The 26,084-nt window shown below is 36.2% G+C and overlaps 1 protein-coding gene across 4 annotated transcripts; it reads right to left on the minus strand.

Moving 5' to 3' along the window:
* Positions 1–13,831: 13,831 nt before the first annotated feature.
* Positions 13,832–16,705, minus strand: LOC140854672 (uncharacterized). 4 transcript variants are annotated; one of them, XM_073250632.1, is made up of 6 exons: positions 16,563–16,705; positions 16,073–16,207; positions 15,875–15,973; positions 14,958–15,072; positions 14,776–14,859; positions 13,832–14,357 (listed from the first exon to the last, which is right to left on the minus strand). In XM_073250632.1, exons 3-6 carry the CDS (start codon positions 15,946–15,948, stop codon positions 13,920–13,922), a joined length of 711 nt encoding a protein of 236 aa, XP_073106733.1. In that variant the 5' UTR covers positions 15,949–15,973; positions 16,073–16,207; positions 16,563–16,705; the 3' UTR covers positions 13,832–13,919. The 4 variants fall into 4 exon arrangements, with proteins under 4 accessions (XP_073106733.1, XP_073106734.1, XP_073106735.1 ...); XM_073250633.1 differs by lacking the exon at positions 16,073–16,207 and having other exon boundaries at positions 16,563–16,694; XM_073250634.1 differs by lacking the exon at positions 16,563–16,705 and having other exon boundaries at positions 15,875–15,966; positions 16,073–16,529.
* Positions 16,706–26,084: the final 9,379 nt, after the last annotated feature.

Below are 26,084 nucleotides of genomic sequence, written 5' to 3' on the forward strand. Positions count from 1 at the left end.
TTTGATTCTCTTGGTTGTATTCATACAAGATTTGTTTGAATTAAATATTTTACCAAAAAAAAAAAAATACAAGATTATGCTTGTACATGTAACAAAATTGTGATATAGAAAACATGTGGTATGTCTATATGATCTATAGAAAAATTCATTCGGTGTCACCATATGAAAACCATTTAGACCCAATAATCTGACTGTTATTCATTTGATGATTCTGTTATTTTTATGATAAATTCTGTGGCTAGGGATACCAAATTCGATGGGTGGGTGAGGTTAAATGTAGTCTGGAGCTTTCTCCAAGTTACCATAATCCATGCTTAATCCAGCCTATACTCAATTCGACAATATGCGGTCCAAGCTCGGCATAATGAATGAAGAGTGAGCTCAGGACATTGATCTTGGTTAACTTTGAGACTCCTTGTTTTAGTAACCGATCAAAGATGTAATTTCTATTCATGGCTTATCCTAATGAGCTCAATCACAAATTACTACCCCAAACTATCTCTAATTAACATGCAAAAGTTTGTGATCCAAGAGCAGCCCAACAAATGAAGACAAACCCAACGTAACATGCAAACTGTGGTTCAACACTCAGTCCAAGATGCTATGTCGGACATCAAGCGAATGCTTCAACCATTAATGAAAACTGTTGTGAACATCTTGTGAATCTGCAAAATTTGAATCGGCTACAGGGGTCTGTTCAGCTTCATGACCGGATGGATCTGCAATTAATTTTACTCTTCTTTGACTCCGAATTGATTCATGGCATTAATCTGGGCATTTCCCTCGAAAGGAAGTGACTGTTGGAGGATTCCAGGCTGCTTCTACTATCATCTTTTCTCTGAAAAATGTGGTGAATTTCGACTCTGCCATTGCTTGTAACAGTTTCCAATTCAACTATTCTCTTAGTATTTTATCATTATAAATACTCCATCTGATAAATTAGGTTGGCATTTATTGATTCCCTTTTCCTCAAAAAACACTCACACCTTGGTTGGAAGTCCAGAGAAGAAAAGAAAAGAAAAGAAAAGAAAATATTAGCAAGAAGAGAAAAGAAAAAAAAAAAAAAAAAAAAAATATATATATATATATATATATATATATATATATATATATTTCTTTTCTCTTAGTTGGGAGTTTAGAGAAAAGAATAATTTTTTCTCTTCTTGATTGGAAGCAAAGAAGAAAGAAAAAGAAAGAAAATATTATAACCTTCTTTTACTATTATACCCGACAAATATCTAAAAATAAAAATAAAAATAAAATAATCTGAGTGGAAAAAGGTTTCAACTTTTGATTTTTCCTATCTTTTTTTTTATTTTCTTTGATTTTTTCTATCTTTTCCATCAATTTTTCCTCTATTTTCTATCCTCCAGAACTAAGAAACCCCTCCGTCTCTCTCAAGTGCTCTCTTTCCTCACAAATCTCCAAAAAAAAAAAAAAATTAAAAAAAAAAATCTAAGTGAGAAAAGGTATTATCTTTAAATTTTTTTCATCTTCCTTTTATTTTTGTTGATTTTTTTCTTGAAAAATGCTTCCACCATTTTTCCCATCCACAAGTGTCTCAATCGAGTGGGAGACTTCAAGCAACTTCTTTTTTTCTGTCTGCATGAGTTTCAATTAGGTGGGAGGCTTGAAATAATTCCTAAGATTGAAATGTAATATTAATTTTATTTTTCAATATTAGAGAGATAAGATAGAAATTATAAAAAATTCAACAAACTCTCAATTTCCTTCTTTCCAAATCCGTTTGATTTGGAGGAGGAAAAAATTATAGTTTTGAGGAGATTTATATTTCTCTCTCTCCATTTCTTCCATCTTCTTTTATGAGAAAATTTTCAAGAAAATATTAATTTTTTCTTCTATCCTATTCTTCTAGGGTGTCCGTCCAAGATAGAATCTCCCTGCACAGACAATTGAACAAGCAGGGAAAAGGGCACCACATGCGCTAAAAAAAATCACAAGTACCTTCACAACTTGAAGGCTAAGAAGGGCTATTTCCTTTCATTACCTTAGGGAGTCTATTCTTCATTAGTACTTGAAAAAATTCTGTTATTATAGGCTTGACCTTTTTTCTATTCTATTTCACACGGTGTAAACAGAGCAAAATCGATATATATATATATATATATATATATATATATATATAGCCAACTCAACCATCGATGATTTTTAATCATAGTGCCAGAGTCAGTTTGCGTGACCAAGAAGGAAATGTTCGAATATTTGGAAGCATATCATTGTTGCACTGCCTGTAGTCTGGAACAAATCAAGATTTCACTTTGGTAATAAGAAGGATATTCTTTTTTGGAAGGAAACTTGGACTTTTGATGCTCCTCTATAGATTTTGTTCCCAAAGCTATACAGGATCAGTAGGAAAAAAAATGAAGTGATTACGGATTTTTATAATTTTACATCTTTGAGTTAGAGACTCAAGAGGCCCAGGCACTCTTCATTGTAAATTCAAATAGAATTTGATTGTTTCCTTTCTATCCTTACTGTTGTCAGCCCAAATCAGGATTACAATCATGTCACTTGAGAACTTGGTCAAAAAAGCTCCTTCTCTGCTATATCTTGTTACTGCTTTATCAATTCAAGAGGGGTGAAATATGAGTTTGCTAAATCTCTCTGAGCTCTTCCTGCCGCACTCAAAGTTAGATATTTTTTGTGGCTTTGTTAGAAGAAAAAACTGAATACTAGAGAGTTACTTCAAAAAAAAAATGGTAAGCATTTGAGAGGCTATGTCCTTTGTGGTCATGGGATGGAAAATATTGATCATATTTTTTGCTCCTATCAGTTCTTCTCCTATATCTGGATGAACATTTATCTTTGCCTTGGCATTTTGCACCCTCAAACTTCTTTCACTGATCTTTGTATGAGATGGAGAAAAAATATATTTTTAGTAGCTACAAAGCTGATTGTTCTTCTTCTCTTCACTGCAATTATTTGAAATTGCTAGAATGAACGCAATGCAAGGATCTTCTCAAATAAGTTCTCTTCAGTCGATTCCATTGCTATACAGGGGCTCAGAATATTTATTGAGTGGTTTTCTTTATGCTACCAGAAGATGCTTCCTGAATTTTGTAAAGTTTGGAATAAAATCAGAATTCTTGCTTCATCTCTTCGGTGACTAGAACAACATCTTGGATGATGGTGTTATTCTTCTTTCAAATAAAGCTCTCTTTCTTAATTATTTGTACATGATGTAGGCTACCATTTTAGTCTCAAAATAGAGGCATGCAAAGCATGTACTATATTGTTTTGAGTATCATATGGTCTCAGTGGTACTTGAAATATCTGCTGCATTTGATTCTCTTCTAGAATGGTACAACAGAAACTTCAGGAATAGAGCTTGTCTATGTTAGAACCTTTTATAACCCTTCTCCAAATATTCTAGTCTTTGTATATACCTCCTTTCTTTTTTACTTTGTTATGCAAGTCTTTCTTATCAATAAATTCTAGTGGCATTTGCCTCCTTTATCATCAAAAAAGAAAAAGTTTGCATGGGCTTCTTAATAGCTTAACACCACGCACATGCATAAAGAACGGGGTATAGGGAGGGGAAATCAAAAGTAAAGAACTTGCCTTCGAGAAAGTATGGTCGGAAGCCTTCTTAACCTTTTTGAAACCTTATTGCAGTTGAGCATGCTATCTTTCGAGTTGTACTTATAGGGGGTGTCGTTGTTCTTTTGAGATGCCATCTCCATCCAGTCCATCTCTTCTTCTAACTGTGCGAAAGCTTTGTGCAGGGGAGCATGCCATCACCTAAGCTGTACTTATAGTGGTGGTTGTTCTTTTGAGGTATCATCTCCATCAAGTCCCAAGCTCCACTCAAAACTTTCTTCTCCAATATTTGGAAGTTTGTTTGCTTATTTCTTGAAGTGCTTCATCTACAATCATGCCTTAAAGATCTGTGTGCTTAAATTGGCCATCAAGTACTCGATTTGATCCGATCTGATTTGATCATATCCGACTCATTGCCACCCCTTTCATTTGAGGACTATTTGACTGAAAACTCGGCTGCCATATTTTATTCTCTAATTTTAGATTAATCTGATCAAGATGAAGTCATTAAAAACCCAAATCCCTCATGCTTATTATGTAACTATTAATATTTTATGCACACATTAACAAATTTCCTAATATTTTTCAAAAATTTTCAAGATTTGTTGCAATAGAAAATAAATGTCAAAAAAAAAGAAATTTTATGCACACATTTTAAAGCATCAAAAATAAACAGAACTACTAGCTAGTGACATGTTATTTTAGAATTTATAAAATTAGATGCAAATTCTACAATAAATAAGATATGCAAATATTAGCAAATTCAAATTCATTCTCGGACTGCAGGAAAAGTTAGGTGCTAATATTTTTGCATATTTTGAAATAATTAAAATCTTAGAAAATATAATTAGAAGGGAAATAAGAAAGACGTGCCTGAAATAAACGAATGTTGGAGCATTATCTTGAGAATGAAGTCTACCCTCTCGAGCAAATATCTAACAACATTATCCTCAAGGTACAATGAACGAGACTCAACCAAAAGCCTCTTATCACATGCATAATTATATAGAGGTATGACCCAAAAGCTTCCCTTAGTTATCCACAAAAAAAAAAAAAAAAAAGGGGTAGAAGGTACAATAAATTCGGCTCAACTCGAAGCCTCCTATCACTAGCAAGGTCATATGAAGATATAACCCAACAGATTCTTTCGGTTGCATAGAAAGATAGTAGATAAATAGGGAGAGAATGAGAGAAATGAAGTTAGGGGAGAATTTTTCGGGAAGGGATTTTATTTCTCACAGAAATTTTGAACTTCTATTCTGTATCTAAGATCCTAGACTTGGAATATTTATGTAAACTCATTTCAGGTAATGCTCGGAGAGGCTCATAAAAGCCTCAACAACTACTTCAAGAAAGCCATAAAAGCCTAATTGTGCTAGCATGCCATAAAAGTCGATTGCACCACTATTATTAGTGGTACTGAAGTCTTATATAGGCTCGATCCAAGTGATCCCCAAAATGGCCCAAAGGCCTCAACAACTACTTATGAAGGCCATGGCCTATACCTGTGCTAGCATCTCATAGAGACTGACAACTTTGATGTTCCATTTGAAAGAGTAAAATAAAGGACAGCTTATTGGATAGTTGCTTTTGCTATAGAGCACTCAGAACCATTTTTTTAGATGGACATGCGAGATATCCCTAATCCGTTTAGAGATATTTTGTTTTTTTATTATTTTAGATGTATATGTACTAGAAGGATTTAAATGATCCACCTTATCAAAATAAAATAAAATAAAATGAGGATGACTGAGACTTGAATTCTAATCTTTATAATTTGAATGAAATGGAAATGTGGCAACTAGATTTAAAGTTTAAATTTTGAATTGTATGGGAGTATAGCTAAAAATGGTACCCATGCACGGGTCCACACCCATGAACACTCCGGGCAAAGATCTACCTTCATCATGCCAAAGATCTTAGCATCAAAGTTGTGCAATGTCAAAGGAATGTATTTGAAAAGGACCCCATTTATTAAATAGAAACAACTTTTTAGCCATGTGGCTGGATGATTATCATATACACTAGAGATTATAGTTTCTTTTTTGAGTTTGTTTGAATAATAAATGCCACATATCATATGGATCATTTCACTACAATAAAGAAAAGTCTATAGTAGGAGTTAAAATCATGAAGAAAAAACCTAGAAAATTATTGGCAAAATTTGGACCAACAATTTAAAAACTATGGCAACATGTAGTTTCGCTAAAAATTATTGTCGTAGCTCGGATGACCCTTGTTATATTTATCTGCAGCTTTGTTGTTCCATGATGTATTTGCCAAATTTTAGGTGGAACCTTGCCTTCATTACAACTTGCCCATGATATACCACTCTTCGCTAGCTGGTCTCCAAGTGGGAAGGTAATAAGCTTTTAATCAAAACCATATATCCGGAAATACCAAGAACAACTAGGTAGTTCTTTAAGTTGCTAATTAGGCATCAAATTAAAATTTCCTTGCGAGTGAAAATTCACAGAAAATTGATTTATGAGTTTTTTTTTTTAAAGCAAAATGGTGAAACCAGTACCATCGTACGTCTTAGTGACATAATAAAATGGTGAAACAGGTTAGAGACCTGAGAACAAACGAAGCCCGAAAAGGCCTCCCATACAAAAACTAGCAACTACTGGATCGGTTAGGGGAGGACCCTTGAGATTGCCCAATACAAAATGACAACACCTATTCTACATCAGTTCAAAAATCACAGCTCCCAAGCCCATTCATACCACACATCAAAACCACCCATCCGACATCTATTATCATCTCTGTTTTTATGTCTCTTGCTATGCAATTTTTTATGCTATGGTAGGCATGATTCGACATATCAGTTCTTTCCTTCTATTTTTAAAGGTTTTTGCTATAGCAGGTGTGATACGATTGGTTCTTGGTGTCTGATCCCAATACATTGTCTCATTTTTTCCGTTCCAGTGGTAATTAATTAGGCCATAGCATAGCATTCCCACAATCAAACAATATTTTATGCCACAAGAATCTATTACTATTTTTATTTCAATAAGGTAGAAAGCTAAAACTAGTATGAGAACTTGCGAGGGAGATGCAACCAACAGCTCAGAAGCCCAAAATCAAAATTGGGTTAGACATCAGCTCCAAACGCGTTTGTCATTTCTCTCTCTCGGGTTTTGGAAACAAGGAAAACTGGAGGGAACGCCCATCCAAATTTCAAAGACTTAATGAAGAGGAGAGTTACGTCAAGGGAGAGTAAATATAACGGGAGGCCCACATGATGAGAGGAACAAAGACGTAAAATTAATTAGAAGTAAAATTTTTAATTAGAATGAGGCCCTCCTTGCACAGGGTAGAGAAGACTCGGTGAGAGCCGACGACCGAGTCTTCCGTCCACCAACCAGAGAGCCGACCTCGTCAATAGCAAAGAATATTCTACATTGCGTTGGATGAAAGCTTGACTTTGTTGCTACGTGCATAGCTCATGACAAAGAAAAAGCAATGAGAGCTCCAGAATAAAATAAATCAGTCTTACCCAAATCACAAATTCTATGATATAGGAAACTAAAAGTCAAGTCAAGTCAAGGAAACTAGAAGGTGAATTATTGGAAATAAACGGTCATGCCTATTATATCGAAGCACGAGGCCTTGGCTCCATCTGTGATGCATGCACGGGAACATTTTGAGAACCTTAGGCGTTTTGAGCCCTTGGACCATGCATTAATGAGATACATGAAAGGTTAGTTTCGGATGTTCGTGCTACGCGCATGTATGGATCATGAGTATACTTTTGGTATCGGCGTGTATGACCGAGCTGCATCTGGCCCTTCCAATCCACCTTCTACACTAAAATAAAAGATGAAAGAAAATAAAAAAAAATACATTCAAAATAAAATAATGGCAGATAAACCATGCTTTTTGTGATGGATGATGAAGGAAGCGAGACAATTACCTCTGATTTATTATTGATTTTTCTTTTTGATGAAATTGGGGACTAACAGGCAGTTAACTCATTAGTCACCAGCAATCTTATTGTTAATAAAATAACTGATTTATTATTGACGAGGAGAATGAATGTACAAATTACTTACAAATGGAAGGTTAAAGAAGATGATGACAAGCATAGTCGGGCTGTATTCAGTGTATTTGGCGCTCGAAGGGGATTGTAAAGATGATAGAGAGCTCCAACGTTTTCTTGGCCTTCAATTACCTTGTTATTACAAAGATGCTCTGATTGGTGAAATGTTTGAAGAATACTTGGAGGACAGAGAAGGAGGAACTATTCGGCCTTTGAAAATTTCCCGAGTTCCTTCCATACCAAGCAAGATGCTCTGAATGGTGGTGTCACGCCCCGAACCCAACACCCGGGTCGGATACGTGATGGCCACACACTCCTTAAAGCAAGCCCTAAAGAATATGCAAGGCCAACTTAAATCATTACAATCTTATCAACCATAATAATTTATTTCAACAATAATTCATAAAACTTGCATAATTACAATTAACATTCCTTCAATCCTCTGATCAGGTATCAACGGTACTCTATTTATGCATCCGCTCACTCACAAATCTATACCATAGCCAACCATGGACATCTTGTAACTCTGAGAAGAAAAAGAAAATGAAGGGGTGTGAGCTTTACAGCCCAGTAAGAATTCCCATATCACACCAATATAATAATATAATCTGAAAATAATGATAGGCAATAACACGTAAAAGTCGATGTTCACTGTCCAGAATACTGCAAACATTTATAGATTATCTGTTTTATCAAAAGAGATGCATCATCATATGTTAAATAAGTGAAACAATTTTATTCAACGATTGTTTCATGTCTTATCTTTCTATTTTCTTCTATTATCACATCATCTTTAATCCTTTCTTTTTGGCTTTGGCTTTGGCTTTGAACTACCAGGATCATGCGACGATCTTTTATTCGGATCGATTTCTGTGATCTTCCTCGGATCGAAATATTCATGATCTTTCTCGGATCAAAGTGGCCATGATCTTTCTCGGATCAAATCATTCACGATCTTTCTCGGATCAGATTCTTCATGATCTTTCTTGGATCATATTCTTCCACACATAAGCCTGTGCGGGCTGTCCCAGGCATAAGCTCCTGGCAGGCTATTCCACATGACAAGGTCAGTCCAAACCATATTTCTCTTTCTTTTCATTTTCATGAAATTATGATATTTAACTTCATTAATCAACTCATCTTTTGCAGTGTAATAAATATGTCATACACATAATCATGCCATCAATCGCTGATACATTTGTATTGATATAGCATACTCACGCTCAAAATCACATAAATAAATAATATCTCAGATATAACAAATTCATCGATCTCAAATCCAACGATACAAAATCAATGAGATAAAACCAACGATAAAATAATATATATAATGATGATCATGTACAGGAATTCTTACCTTTACCGGTGACGGATCCAAGCACAGAAATCAATGTTCTTTTTTTTGACTTATGAATTTCTTTAACAAAATATTCCACTCGATATTATATGCAGACAATCATCTCTTCATAACCCTGATCAAATATAAAAATTATATATAGAGAAAATTACCGATAATCGATCTTAATAACACAAATCGAGGACCTCTCTTAGGATTAATCAAAATTAGGATTTATCTAAGTATCTGGATCCTCCACTAATCCATAAGACTTTTAGAGAGAGAAAATCCATGAAGAGAGAGAAAATTTTAGAGAGAGAAAGTAGAGAGAGAAAGTGGAGAGAGAATCTTCGTATTCTTTCGATGAGGCAATCATGATCGAGATCATCAAAGGTCCTATCAGGGTGACTCGATATGAATCAAGTGTTACAAATTTCAAATAGAATCGGACTGGGATCAGATCTACCGTACGAATTTCGGAGCAATCTCAAATCATCATATTTTTATTTCAAATTTATCCTAGGGTCTGTGATGTAATCAGAGAGAGAGTAGAAAGATTCTAGAGAGATAAAATCCACAAAAAGAGAGAAAGATCTAGAGAGAAAATAGAGAGAGAATCTAGAGAGAGAAACTGGAGAGAGAAGGTAGAGAGAGGAGAGAGAAAATTTTTTTCTCTTCTTCTTCTTTTTTTATTTTATATTTATTTTTTTTTTCTTTCTCTTTTTCCTTTTTTTTCTTTTCTTTTTCTTTTTTTCCTTTTTCTTTTCTTTTTTTTTTCCTTTTTCTTTTCTTTTCTTTTCTTCTTCTTCTTCCTTCTTCTTTTCTTTTCTTCTCGTGGCTTATTTTTGACCGAAACAGAGGATCTTTGATCCCCTTCTTGGTTGGCCGGCCGGCGGTGCAGTCGGTGCGGGGATGGTCAACGGCCAAAGGAGAGATGATCCGGCGGCAAGAGACGGCCAAACCGGTGGTCGGCGGTGACCATCGGCGACAGAAAACGGCAAAAATAAAAATTTTTTTCACAACAAAATCCGACGACTCCGGTCGCCGGCAAGCATGCACATCGGCACGGGAAGGAAGGGGAAGGAGAGAAGAAGGGGAGGAGGCTTACCTCCGTCGCCGGCGAAGCTTTTCCGGCGAGAAATTGGACGTCACAGTGATGGGTCTCCGTGAGGAATTTCCGACGATTGCCGCCGTTTTACCTCGAGATTTTTGATGGAAAGGAGAGAGGAGGGATCTCCTCCTTAAATAGGGTCGGAGGGAGCTTGTCTCCGACTCCGATTGGGAGCCGGTGAACGGAGGAAGAAGACTTCCTTCTCCCCTATTTCTTTCCTTTTTTTTTTTTTTTTGGTTTGGGCTGTGGCTGATTTTGGGCCGGGGTGTTACAGGTGGCATGTTCTTCGAAGGACAGAGAAGGTCGAACTTTTTCTCCCTTGAAAATTTCTCGTGTTTACACTCAAAACAAGAAAATTTCTCGTGTCCCTTTCACGCCAAATTTCCCAACGTGCTATCCAATCCCATGGAGAACGAGCACGGGCAGGAAACGGGAGGCTAACCGGGTTATCATACAGCACTACAAGAATTTATATATTAAGCTATAAAAAAATTTTATTACTAAAAAATAAATTTTATCATGTAAAATATTTTATAATAAAATAAATTTTATCATTCGGTTCGTAGCTAATACCTTTTCATTAAAAATCATTAACGACAAAAATAATAATTCATCACAAAATATTAAATATTTTATGATAAAATAAAATTTATCTCGAATATATATATATATATATATATATATATATATATTTTTTTTTTTTCTGACAAAATAATTCATCATTAAAAATCAGCAAACAATGTTGTCTAAACACCTATTTGGTGCCAAAAAATCAAGTCTAAAAGTCACGTGCATTATCTTTTGCTACAAAAATATTTTTTTCATGGTGAAAGCATTTTCGTCGTAAAATATTTTGATGATGAAATTATTTTTATTAAAAATAATAACTATTAGCAATAATATTATTTCATCACCAAAAATCTAGTGTTGGAGATAGAAATATTTTCACTGTAAATTAGGGCTACAAATAAGTAGTCATAAGTAAAATATTTAATCAAATTTATTTTTATAGTTAGTATCCTATTGGATTCAAAGGGACATCATTTTCTAATCTAATCAGATTTATATATTATAAGCTACTATTTAACCATTATGACAATATTAGCTTATAATATAAAATAATATTTTATTATACTTATTTAAAATATATTTACATTATAAAATATACTTATTTTAAATATATTATGATATTTTATATTTTAATAATTAATTGCTTTTATAAAAAGTTCAATTTTCTTCATTTTGACAAAAATAAAAATATAAAACTATATATATTGTCAATAAATATATATTTAATAATGAAATACTATCATCGCTAAATTATATAAATAATTTATAACAAAAACTATTCCATCGCAAAAGCTATATAATAATATATAGATGATAAAATCTATTTCATTATTAAATAGTTAGTATTTAACAATAAAACTATATATATTGTCAATAAAAATATGTTTAACTCTAAAATATTATCGTTACTAAAAGTTAATTAGATAATTAGTAACAAAAAAAATTATGTTGTAACTTTATGTATTGAAAAATGTATGACGAAATATTATTTTTTTCCTAAATAATCTATATTATATGATAAAATTATATACGTCATCAATAAATAAATATTCAATGATGAAATGTCATCGTCATCAAAAAATAATGATCTATTTATGACGAAATATAATTTTGATGTCAAATATAAAAATATTAGTGACGAATTAAATTTATTAAAAAAATTACTACTATTTATTATTTTTATATGTCTATAAATATATATTTGAAAATGATTCTAATATCATTGTCAAAATTAGTAATCAATTCATAACAAAAATATATCGACATTAAATTTATGATATTTATGACCATAATTTTTCGTTGTGAAAATATCATAAATGATTGCCAAAAATTTTCCACCAAAAAATTCGAGTGAAAAGATTTGGTGTCATAAATTTATGATAAAAATTAATAATGAAATATAATTTTATTGTCAAAAATATTATTTAAATGATATTTCTTGATGAACCTTTTATTTTGTTATCTTAATGATTATTAGCAACAAATTATGATTTACAGTAAATTATTTTGTCGCGGCTATTCTCTTGTAGTGCAAGCCTTCATTGGCTGGACGGACATGATTGGAAGATTACCTCCTCACGGTATGTTGCTTAGACTCCATATGATTCTTGTACCGCAACAATAGTCCTTGGGCTTTTTTTTTTTTTTTTTTTTTTTTTTGACTCTGAAGGAGGCTGAAAAAAACAGCCACCACAATTTTATTGATGGAAGAGTTTTATACAAGAGAACCAAGAGTTACAGAAGGTGTTGGGAGAACCGTTACCATTACAAAGTGTGAAAAAAAGAATAAAAAACAGAGCAAGTAATATATATCATCCCCAGCGATCCTTTTCCTCAGACCTTTGTTTTTGCACTCAACTACCTTGCCACCAGAAAGCTGCCGCTGAACTACAAATGCCATATATCATATGGGTCAATATTTGACTAAAAAAGAAGTCTATAGTGGCAGCTAAAATCATGGTGAAGAAAATCTAAAAAATTACTGGCAAAACCTGTATCAATAATTGAAAAACTATGGAAATATATAATGCCGCTAAAATTTATTATCATAGTTTAGATGACCCTTGCTGTATTTATCTGCAGCTTTGTTGTTTCATGATGTATTTGCCAAATTTTAGGTGGAACCTAGCTTTCATTACGGCTTACCCTATCACTACAAGAAATTTAATTTTTTGCGACGAAATTTTTTCGTCGCTAAAAATCTTATTTTCGTCGCTAATAGTATTTGCGACGAAATATATCGTCGCTAAAAATTTGTAGAGAAAGCCTCGTAGCAAAAGACCTTAGCGACGAAAATATTTTATTTCGTCGCCAAAAGTAGTAAACCCAGACGACGAAGTTATGTACTGTATTAGCGACGAAAATATTTTGTCGCAAGAGCTTAAATTTTCGTCGTTAAAATTGCAACGAAAAAAAATTTCGTCGCTAAATATTTTGATTAAAAAAAATTTTTTCTTATTTTTTGCGACGAAAATTAATTTCGTCGCAAAACTTAGCGACGGATTTCGTCGCAAAATAATTTGTCGCAAAAATTTCGTCGCAAAAATTGCGACGAAAAAAATGTTCATCGCTATAATTGCGACGAAAGAAAATTTCGTCGCTATAATAGCAACGAAATAAAATTTTCGTCGCTAAAAGGGCGACGAAATAAAAAAAATTTGTCGCTATAATTGCGACGAAATAATAATTTCGTCGCTATAATTGCAACGAAATAAAAATTTCGTCGCAAAAAGTTAAATTTTTAGCGACGAAACTTTTTTTCGTCGCAAAAATAGCAACGAAATAATTTCGTCGCAAAAATTGCGACGAAAAAAAAAGTTCGTCGCAAAAGTTATAATTTTTAGCGACGAAACTAAGACTTTCGTCGCTATAAGGACGACGAAATAAAAATATTCGTCGGCATAATTGCGACGAAATAAAAATTTCGTCGCAAAAGTTATAATTTTTAGCGACGAAACTAAGACTTTCGTCGCAAAAATAGCAACGAAATAAAAAATTTCGTCGCAATGAATAATAAATGTTTTACTTTTTTGGGTTCACAAATTTTTTTGCGACGAAATTAATATTTCATCGCTAAAATAAATTTTGGATAAAAAATAATTTTTTTATTAATTTTTCAAAAAAACCTGCTCAAATACAAATTATCTGATCAACCATATTTTAAATAAACAGTATGTTAACACAATAAAAATATTCTAAGTCAAAAGACCAATTTCAAATAACAAAAAGTTTCATAACCATCTTTGTCATATACAAAAATATAAGTCCATACACCATTTTAAATTTAAAATAAGTACAAACTAAGTATGATCTGACTCATTGGCCTCATTCCCTCCTCCAGGCGTCGATCCCTGACCCGATACGTGACGCGATGGTGGTGCAGAGGCGGCATCATGTGACTGTAGAGGTGCTAACTCAAAAGCATCAATACCGAGCCGTTCCGCCACCGCAGCTACGATCCTCTCGAGCGTCTGACTACGATTCATCCAGTAACTAATTTGATCTTGCATCATGCTCATGGATGTCCTAACTGCCTCTGGCACCGATGCATCATCAGACCGGCCGGATGACGAACTGCATGATTTTTTGGACCGCATGCTATGACCAGATCCTAGCTGCCGCCCGAGGACGGTATCCAAAATCGTATCATCTGTCATCAAACAAACCTGCTGCGATCCAGTATCACCATCAGATCCCACCTCCCTCGTCGCCTGCTCTCTCAATTCTAACATTTTTTCCTTCACAATAAACAAAATAAAATCAAAACCAACAAGAAGTAATATTTAAACTTTATAATTAAGAAATTCTAAGTGTCAGCTCATATTTTAGAGTATATGGAACAACCTTCTCACATAGTATTCTAATAGCCCTTGCCATAACACTTGAGACTTTTCTATGACAATTTTTATTTTTGATCAATTGAGTTCAAAGATTCATTTCATCAGGACCATCATTCACTTAAATACAACGCATTTACCAACCTATCTGATTTTTCCTCTTGGTCGGGAGGAAATTAAAATCACTCATGATACACACAAATCAGATATGTTTTCACATGTAAATGGGGAAAGAAATTCAACCAAAGAAAGCTACAGTAACTCTAATAAAACCAACCACCCCATGTCCTCAAGCAATAAATTTAGATTAGATACTTACACTGATAATCCCCCTCACACCTGCTTCCTCCCAAGCTTCACGGCATGCTGCTTCATCTGCAGTCTCATCATTCTCCCATCCACCCTGATGGCCAAAAAATCATCAACTCTTAAACTTTGTCGGAGAAAATTAGTATACTTTCAAGATCAAACTTTAGAAGCAAACGGAACAGGAAGTTGCACCTTTGGGAAGACAAGATCATCTCGATTTGGTGAAGAAATCATGAGAACTTCCAGCCTATCTATCAAATTGCCACTGTGAGAATCTGTGTCTGCCTTGAGTCTATAAGGAATGCATCTGTTTCCACCACATGAAACAAAGTTAAGAAAATGAATAAGAAAATTAAATTTTGGACAATTATACTAGAAGATCCAAGATAAGTCATATGTTCTCTAAAGCCTAGATTGACAATTTATATGGTATAAAACACCACCTTATAACATAGTCCGCCTGATCCACAACCAAAAAACAGTATCCCGCATACTTGCTATAGCCAACGGATCAAGAATATCTATTTAATTGCAGCTATTTGGCACCACTAGTTGAGATAAAAGACGCCATTAAATTCCTACTCAGGCATCAAGCTAACTTTTCCTACACCGATACCTAAGCTGCTTCTAGTTAGATATGATCATGGCTAAAATTTCCGTCCAATAGAACACAAATATGAATCCCTCCCAAGCATTTACTACGTCATAAGATGTCATGTAACACTCTAAAGGGATCGCAGCAGAGACCCCAGTATATAAAAACCTAACAAGAGGTCATTGGCTATCCAATTACTTCTTCCTGTACCGGGGCTTATGCAGTCTGATGTACCATCTTTGCATGCGAACACATCAGGTGATCGAATAGTTTAGCTTATTAAAATGGTCTCGTTCCTAAGTCCTAACATCACCATTTACATCATATCCATCTGTTTATTTTAGGAATTCTGCTATACAAACATCAAGTGGAGAGAAAAATATTTACCTCTCCTATTTTTCAGACATTAGCACAGTTTGGTCATAGGCATCAAATGCAAACCAAGATATTCTGATAAAAATAAAATAAAAATCATGTTTTTAGAGGAATCAGCCAAGGTAAAAAAGCATAATACCCTGCGACAAGCCGGAAATGACCTTCATAACGCTGCTGAAGGCGCCCCTTCCGAGCTACCAGAACCGACGACATACTTGGGCGACCAAAAAGCTGCGAACTTTAGAGAAGACACGGCAGCAAGCAGATAGAAACAGATGAGAAGAGGTTAACACATAACAAATCCAAGTATAAAAACGTGAGAGAAGCTCTGTTTCACCTGAGATATCCCCAACTCTCCAATCCCAGAAACAGAGCAACAGCCTCAGAACCTCCACCCCACGATCCGGAGCTCCATTCCCTCTTGGAAACCCAACCAAACACACTCTTTACTCAAAAGGATCACACCTTTCCCCTTCCAAACGGCATTCCAAATAAAGAAGAGAACTGTGAGAGCGAGTAAGGAAAAGGGAGATGGATCGCCGAATCCCAAAATCTCAAGCAAACGCTAGAGAGATAGAAGACGAGCAGATGGGGGCTTCTCCAAAGCCGACCACCATATGTCGCTGCTGCCGCTTCCCGCCGAATTTAATGCTTCCCGGGTCAACGAAACCGCCCAAACGGCGGCTGCGGCGGCCGGCAAGCTGGGAGGTGGGCTCGATCAGCGACGGGGGGCGGGCTCGAGCGGCGACGGTGGCGGGGAGGGAGGGCTCGACGGCGGTGGGGAGGGAGAGAGAGAGAGGATGGTGGCGGGGAGGGAGAGGACTTACCGGGAAGACGACCGGCGACCGGGGAACGACGACTGTCGCCGGAGATCGGGGAGGGAGAAGATTTGGATGACCGCGGCGGAGATCGGGCCGGGAGGGAGATCAAAAGATTTTTTTCAATTAGGGCAGAATATACCTTCGGTTTTATTTTTAAGTAAAATATATTTAGCGACGAAATAAATTCGTTGCTAAAAATAAATTTTCTGTCGTCAAAAAATTTAATTTTTTGCAACAAAAATATTTTCATCGCAAATGATTAATTTTTGGCAACGAAAATTTAATTTCATCGCAAATGATTGGAAAATCAAGTTTCTCGCAACGAAACAAATATTTCGTCGCTAAAAATTAAATTTTTGGCGACGTAATTATTTTCGTCGCAAAAAAAAATTTAGCAACGAAAAATTTTTTCGTCGCCAAAAAAAAAATTTTTTTGCGATGAAAAAAATTTCGTCGCTAAAAATCAATTCTAGCAACGAAATTTAAATTTTCATCGCAAAATATTCAAAAATTTTTTAATAAAATAAAATTTAGCGACGCAATAGTTTCGTCGCTAAATATAAATAAAATTGGTCGCAAAAGTCTTTTTTTTTTAGCAATGAAAAATCAATTTCGTCGTAAAAAATATAATTTTTTGGCGACCAAATTTTTTTTATCGCAAAAAATAAATTTTTAACTACGAAAAAAAAAATTTCGTCGTCAAAAAAACTATTTTTTGCAACGAAAAAAAATTTCGTCGCTAAAAATGAACTTCTAGCAACAAAAAAAAAAATTTCGTTGCAAAAGATATAACTTTTTGCAACGCAATTTTTTTCGTCGCAAATACCTAATTTTTGGGGACGAAATTTAAATTTCATCGCAAAAGCCTACTTTTTTGCGACGAAAAATATTTCGTCGCTAAAATTTCGTCGTAAAAAATTAAATTTCTTGTAGTGTATAATGCTACTCTTCACTGGCTGATCTCCAAGTTGGAACGTAATAAGCCCTTAATCAAAACCATATGTGCAAATACAAGGAACAACTGAGTGGTTCTTTAAGCTACTAATTAGGCATCAAATTAAAATTTCCCTGCGAGTGAAAATTCATAGAAAATTGATTTACAAGTTTTTTTCTTTTCTTTTTTTTTTTTTTTTTTTTGATGAGAATGTGGGAGGTTATAAGCCACCCAATCTTTATTAATAAAGAGCTACACAAGAGTAGGGTACAGATAAGTTTCAGCTGGAACAGAAAACATCGGGTGATTACAAAATGTTGATTCACGAGTTCTATTTAATCCTTTTTTTTTTTTTTTTGACAAAATGGTGGAACTAGTGCCATCTTACGTCTTACTGATATAATAAAATGGTAAAAAAGGTTAGAGATCTAAGAACAAAAGAAGCCTGAAAAGGCCTCCCATAGAAAAACTAGCAACTATTGGATCGCTTACGGGAGGACCCTTGAGATTGCCCAATACAAAATAACAGCACCTATTCTACATCAGTTCAAAAATCAGCACTGTCAAGCCCATTCAAACCACCCATCCTACATCTATTATCATCTTTGTTTTTATGTCTCTTCCTTTGCAATTTTTTGTGCTGTGGCAGGCATGATTCAACATATCAGTTCTTTCCTTCTATTTTTGATGGTTTTTTCTATAGCAGGTGTGATATGATTGGTTCTCTGTGAATGAGAGCCCAATACATTGTCTCATTTTTTCTGTTCTAGTGGTAATTAGATGAGCATAGCGTTCCCACAATCAAACAATTTTTTATGCGACAAGAATCTATTACTATTTTTATTTCAATATGTTACAGAATATTAGGAATGTACATATTCTAGAATATTGTCTAGAATATTTTATAATTACTATGGCATGTTTTTGAATTAGGAAGATCACGTGATTGATACCGTGATCTCTCCAATTTCCTGCCTGTTTCTTTTTTCTTCATCTCTATATATGGATGTACATATCATAGTGAAATACAAGAAAAAGATATCTTCTCCATTTTTTTTTATGTTTCTCCTCCTTTTTCTGAATCTCTCAGGCTTTTCTTTTACATGGTATCAGAGCAGGGTCGCCATTGATCCAAGTCTTTTCTTCGATCAAGCGCTTACAGCAGGTTGTTGCTGAAGCGTCCTCTTGCACGTAGCTGGAGGCAAATAGTTGCTACATCTTGTCCTCATCAACATGTCCGATCAAATCGATCAGAGCACCACAATCGAATCTATGGTGGATGGTTCGTCATCGACCTTAAATGCTGCGCATGATCCGGCATCTCCCTATTTCATCTCACCTTCAGAGAATCCTGGGAATGCCCTTGTGACATCTCTACTCAAGGGACCGAACTATCCTGCATGGCGAAGGGCCATTATCACTGCTCTTCGAGCCAAACGAAAAATTCGGTTCGTTGATGGGACACTTGCACGACCTATAGATGGATCGCGGGATCATTTTCTCTGGGATACGTGCAATTCAATGGTGATGTCATGGATCTACAACTCTGTTGTACCAGAAATCTATGATAGCATCTTTTTTTTTGAAAGTGCTCGAGATATTTAGGTCGATCTTGAGGAAAGATACTCTCAAGGTAATGCTCCTCGCATTCATGAGTTAATGACTCAAATCTGGAGTTTCAGGCAAGGCAATGATATGACTATTGCCGCTTATTATGCCCATCTTCGTGGCTTGTGGGAGGAACTTACGGCTTATTCCAAGGTGCCGACTTATTCGTGTGGAGCCACTAGAGAGATCCAAGTTGAGAAAGAAGAAGAGAGACTACATCAGTTTCTTTTTGGTCTCAAGGACTCCTACGACACGTTGCGAGATCAGCTGCTATCCATGGAGCCATTACCAACAGTTAATAAGGCATATGCCTTATTGATTCGAGGTGAAAAGCAGAAGGAAGTCGCCGCTGTTCGAACTTCTCAACCCGAAGCCGCGGCTCTCGCTGTTAAGCCCATGACAGAAAGGGCGAATAAAGAGATCGGCTCCAAGGAAAGGAGTAAAAAATATTTTCGATGCGACTACTGCAAGAAGACAGGACATACCCGTGATAGATGCTTCGAGCTAATCGGGTACCCACCTAGATGGCAATCCAAAGATCGAGTTAAGGGTAGAGGCAATGGAGCCGAGACCGGTAGTCAGCACCAAGGAGGGGTTGCCGTGAATGCTACTACACCATTGAATACAGACAGAATCTCTCCAATACCGGGTCTTTCTCCTACACAATATCAGCAACTTATTTTCTTTCTTGGACAAGATAAGACTCAAAGTGCCGTAAATTTTGTTGGTAAGGCCTCTCTTGATTCTTTTCATCATTCTTGGATCCTTGATAGTGGTGCTTCCGAACACTTAACCTTTTGTAAGTCCTTTCTTCATGATATTGAACCTCTTGACAATGCACTCCCAGTTACTTTACCTAATGGAGTCAATATGCCTGTACATTCATATGGTGATGTTACTTTGACCAATGATATTATCTTGCATCGTACTCTATATGCTCCTAATTTTACTTGCAATCTTGTTTCAGTAAGCAAACTTGCTCGAGAACTTAATTGTGCTGTTCTCTTCTTTCCCACATTTTGTGCTCTACAGGACCTTGCCACGAGAAAGCTGATTGGATTGGGTGAACTCCGGGATGGTCTTTACTACTTCAAAGGCTTGGCAATACGTCCTGCACGAACAAATAAAGTCAATATTTCGATTAATCTCTGGCATGCTCGGTTAGGACATTGCTCTTACAAGCGTTTGAAACTTGTTCCTTTTCTTTCAAATACTTCTTTTGATTCCATAAATAATTATTGTGATATTTGCTATCGTGCAAAACAGACAAGAAAGCCTTTTTTCTTGAGCATTAATAAATCTGCTTCACCATTTAATTTAGTTCATATTGATATATGGGGACCATATCGCACCCCATCACACACAGGAGCTCATTTCTTTCTCACTATTGTTGATGATTGCACAAGGGCTACTTGGGTTTATCTATTACAAAGAAAATCCGAGGCATACCAATGCTTTGTTAATTTTCATGTTATGGTCAAAAATTATTTTGATGCCAACATTAAACACATACGTAGTGATAACGCTCAAGAGTTTGTAGCCGGACCATTGAAATCACATCTTCTAGAACATGGGATTATATCACAAACTTCTTGTATTGGGACACCAGAACAAAATGGGGTGGTTGAGCGTAAACATAGACATCTATTAAATGTTGCCCGTGCTCTAAGATTTCAAGCCAACTTGCCCGTGTCATTTTGGGGAGAATGTGCTTTGACTGCCGCCTATTTAATTAACTTGACACCTACACCAAAATTGAATGGCAAGAGTCCCTACGAACTCTTATTTCATAAACCACCCACCTATGATCATCTGAGAGTTTTTGGTAGCCTTTGTTATGTGCATGAGACGTCCAGTGATAAATTTCAACCTCGTTCTCGTGCTTGTGTGTTCGTTGGATATCCTCTTGGTCAAAAGGGCTATCGTGTATATAACCTTGAAACTCATGAAATATTTACTTCACGTGATGTTATCTTTCATCAGAAGACGTTTCCTTATTCTCAAATATTACCTTCTTTTTCTATTATACCTTCTTTTTCACAACCAAATCAGACTGATTATGATGTAGGATTTCCTTTGGCAACCAATAATTTACCTCATGTACCTAATTTGGGTCAGACCCAAGGACAGATTTCAAATCCTATTCTTTCTCATGAGTCAGATCAAACACAAACCAATTCCATTGATTCGAACCAAATGTCAAGTTTGAACAAGACTCTTGATGCAATCGACACTCTCTCTCCTGAGTAGGCTTCACCTTCTAAGACCATTGGACCTAATTCACGGCCCGTCAGAGATAGGAAGCAACCCGTTCGATTACAGGACTACATTGTCGATGCCCCAAGAGTGGGGAGACCCCCGGACACATCCGCCAATTCAGTGACCTCAGGTAAGCCTTATCCTATTTCTTGCTACCTTACTTATTCTAAGCTTAATACTTCCCATCGAGCTTTTATTTCAGCTATTACCTCTCATAAAGAACCTAAAACTTTTTCTCAAGCCGTTAAGGATCCTAAGTGGCGAGAAGCAATGGGGGCTGAGCTCACTGCTCTCCAGCAAAATGGCACTTGGACTTTGGAGCATCTACCACTCGGGAAGAAACCCATTGGATCGAGATGGGTATACAAAATTAAATACAAGGCCGATGGTTCTATTGAGCGATACAAGGCTCGGTTAGTGGCAAAGGGATACACACAAATAGAAGGCCTTGACTATACTGAGACTTTTGCTCCGGTGGCTAAATTGACTACAGTACGGTGTCTCTTAACTGTTGCTTCCGCTAAACATTGACAGTTACATCAGTTGGACGTCAACAATGCTTTCCTTCATGACGATCTTCATGAAGAAGTATACATGACACCTCCGTCAGGATTTCTAAAATCAAGTGACACACGTGTTTGTCGGTTGCGTAAGTCTCTTTATGGACTCAAGCAAGTATCAAGACAGTGGTTTGAAAAGTTCTCCCACTCCTTGCTCCAATATGGTTGTACTCAATCTAAAGCCGATCACTCTCTATTCACCAAACAGGATGAGGACTCTTTCATTGCCATTCTTGTTTATGTGGATGATATGATTATTACAGGGAATAACCCTTCAAAATGTCAGGCACTGAAACAATATTTGCAAGATAAGTTTCACATTAAAGACCTGGGCAACTTAAAATATTTTCTTGGATTAGAAGTGGCACGATCACCTTCGGGCATATTTGTATCACAACGAAAATATACTCTTGACATTCTCCATGAGACCGGAATGATTGGGACCAAGCCCACAAAATTTTCTATGCAGCAACATCTCAAGCTCACGGCGGATGATGGAAAACTACTTAATGATCCAGGTCCATATCGTCGATTGCTGGGACGACTCATTTATTTGACTATCACTAGGCCTGATATTGCATACTTGGTGCATATTCTGACACAGTTTATGCAATCTCCTCGGCAACCACACTTAGATGCAGCCTTCCGTATTTTGTGATATTTGAAAGGATCTCCAGGTCAAGGCATATTTTTTCCAAGTGTCAACACCTTTCAGTTATATGCCTATTGTGATGCAGACTGGACAGGATGTCCCATGACAAGGCGCTCTACTACAGGTTTCTATGTTTCCTTAGGAGATGCTCCGATTTCTTGGCATGCTAAGAAGCAGACAACAGTATCTCGTTCCTCTGCAGAGGCCGAATACCGGGCTATGGCACACACTATCAGTGAATTACTATGGCTTCGAGCCCTCTTATCCGACCTCAGTGTTTCACATCATGGTCCCATGTTCCTTTATTGCGATAATCAAGCAGCTTTACACATTGCTGCAAATCCTGTGTTTCATGAGCGGACCAAACACATAGAAATTGATTGTCATTTTGTCAGAGAGCGACTACAATCTCAAGACATTGCTACACGATATGTTCCTACACATTGTCAGCTTGCAGATATCTTTACCAAAGCTCTCGGCTGTGATCATTTTCAAGAGATTCTATACAAGTTGGGCATTCGAAATCTCTATGCGCCAACTTGAGGGGGACTATTAGGAATGTACATTGTCTAGAATATCATGAATGTACATTGTCTAGAATATCTTTTTACAATGGCATGTTACAGAATATTAGGAATGTACATATTCTAGAATATTGTCTAGAATATTTTATAATTACTATGGCATGTTTTTGAATTAGGAAGATCACGTGATTGATACCGTGATCTCTCCAATTTCCTGCCTGTTTCTTTTTTCTTCATCTCTATATATGGATGTACATATCATAGTGAAATACAAGAAAAAGATATCTTCTCCATTTTTTTTTATGTTTCTCCTCCTTTTTCTGAATCTCTCAGGCTTTTCTTTTACACAATAAGGTAGAAAGCTAAAAGTAGCATGAGATCTTGCAAGGGAGATGGAACCAACAGCTCGGGAGTCCAAAATCAAAGCTGGGTTAGACATCAGCTGCAAACGCGTTTGTAATTTCTCTCTTTGTTTTTGAAAAAGAAAAAGAAAAACTAGATGGAAGGCCCATCCAGATTTCATAGAGTTAATGAAGTGGAGAGTTACGTCAAGGGAGAGTAAAATATAACGGGAGGCCCATGATGACGGGAACAAAGGCGTAAGAATTTTAATAAAAGTAAGTCGTCGTCGTCTTTAATGGGGCCCTGCTTGCGCGGGGTCGAGAAGACTCGGTGAGAACCGAAGACCAAGTCTCCCAACCACCAACCAGAGAGCTGACCTCGTCAATAGCATGGAAAATTCTGCATTGAGTTACACGACAGCTTGACTTCGTTGCTACGCGCATAGCTCATGACAAAGAAGAGGCAATGACAGCTCCAGAATAAAATAAGCAAGGAGAGTCCACCTGGCATTAATCCAAGAGAGAAATTATTAGGAAATAAATCATGATTAGCCATGATTAATATTTAATGGGGCATTAAGAATGATTGAGGCGTGAATTTTTTGTAGACTTGTCCGTATCCAATGTCGTAAAATAATTCTATCTAATAATTTCTGTTTAAGGTGGCAGTCTTGCTTCTCTTTTCTTTTTATCAAAAAAAAAGAGAAAAAAGAAAAAAAAAGGGGGACAAAAATACTCTGATTGGCGTATTGGTTGAAGAATCCTCAGAGGAAGAGCGCGGGGAAAGGCCAACCCGGTACCACCGTTGCAACGAATATTTTTTCGTTAGTCCGTCGGCCTTTATTGGCTGGACGGGCAAGACTTCCCACGTTCCGCGGCTGAGACTCCGCGTGATTCTTGTACTACAACAGTAGCCCTGAGCCTTCACACTGACATTTTGCCCTTCCAGCCACATGCGAGGTCTCGAGCGGGCAAATTTTCGTTGCAACGGTGATACCAGGTCATCGTTATAATAAATCGATCAACAATCAAAAATAAATAAAATATTAAAAAAAATAAAATATTATTCATAAAAATCAATAAAATATATCGAGAATTAGAGTAAAATCTCTGTTTCCACTTTAAAATTAAAAGAAACTCCCCCTTCCAGTTTAAAATAAAAGCTACTCTCAATTTAAAACTTAAGTTAAAAAGGAGCTACCCAAATATGCTAAAATTATCTAATTACCCTTTTGATATTTAAACGAGCACGAACTCTTTTCTCCCTCGTCCTGGTCACCCAACGTCCACCGCACGCTCCCCAAACTTCCAATGCGATCGTGCGCCTCCCTGCTTCGCCGCTCGTCTCCGACTGCTGATCTCCTAAAGTTGGTCTGCTCTCTTTTGTCCTTACCATCTAACACGATCCCCTCACGTTGTTGATCTCTCCACCGGTAGCTGCCTCCTTCTATCTTATTGATCCTCCATCGGTTGTCGCCTCCTTCCATCACGCCGAAGGAGCATACTCTTCACTCTCCCGTTGGTGCTTCTGCCTCCCTCTATTACACCAGAGCAATGTCCACGCCTGAAGGCCGGTGCAAAAAATCTCAATCGGTAAGCATTTTCCCCCCAATTGAAACCCTAGAAATGGTTTGATTCAAATTTTTGTTATTTATGATTGAATGAGAAATAATTCAAATTGCATGCTCAATGATGCCTAATTGATACAAGTGAAAGGCAATTTATACTTCGTTGTGCATAATTTATACACCGATATGCATATTTAGTACTTTCATATGGTTTCAAGGCTTAGGATTCTTAAATAAAAAAAGAGAGTTATCTTTTCTACTAAATATTTTCTTATATATTACGTATATTGCCAAGACCTCCACCGTATTATGCTACAAGTTCAAACTAAATATAAGAGAGATGATTTATATATCAGGAGGTTGAAGAGTAGATGCTCTCCAAGTTCATTGTATAGAATGCTGAATGCTAAGGAGAAAGAGAAGAAGAGTATAAAGGAGTCAATCTTGGATGCACAAATGGAGCTTCTACAAAAGACACCATTTGCACACCTCCTTGATATCCCAGAGTTGTCTGTCAGCCCAAATTGGTTGCATATGCTCATCAAGCGGTTCGATGAGTGAAGAGGTTTATTCATCATTGACGACGGCTTAGAGCTGAAGCTTGAAAAGGATGAGCTCACCGCAATGCTTGACCTCCCTCTCACCGACCTACTAGTAGAACTTGACGAGGAGGGGGCACCTCTGAAAGACAAAACATATAATGAATTGCTTGGGGGTTCTCGAGATGGGGGCATAGAAATAATCTTAAGAAACTATTAAAATTTTATGTTGGCTCTAAAAGAGAGAAAGAGGTGAAAGCTTTTGTTTTTGTCTTCGTGTTGGCTGTGTTGAACACGATACTTTTTCTCTTGTCTACAAAAGAGATGCTAAGATTTATACACCAATATGTTGACCATGTTGACAAGTTGGGTGAGTTCGACTGGGGGACGGCTGTTTATATATTTTTGATAGAGAACATAATATCCAGTCATCAAGCGATACATGATTGAAAAAACAACAAGAAGCCATCATTCGTTTACTTAAATGGTTGTGCTATCAGTTTGTTGGTAAGTATCAAGTGTAATTATATTATATTAATTTTA

The sequence above is a fragment of the Elaeis guineensis genome, chromosome 1 (genome assembly GCF_000442705.2).
Source record: "Elaeis guineensis isolate ETL-2024a chromosome 1, EG11, whole genome shotgun sequence".
Lineage (NCBI taxonomy): Eukaryota > Viridiplantae > Streptophyta > Magnoliopsida > Arecales > Arecaceae > Elaeis > Elaeis guineensis.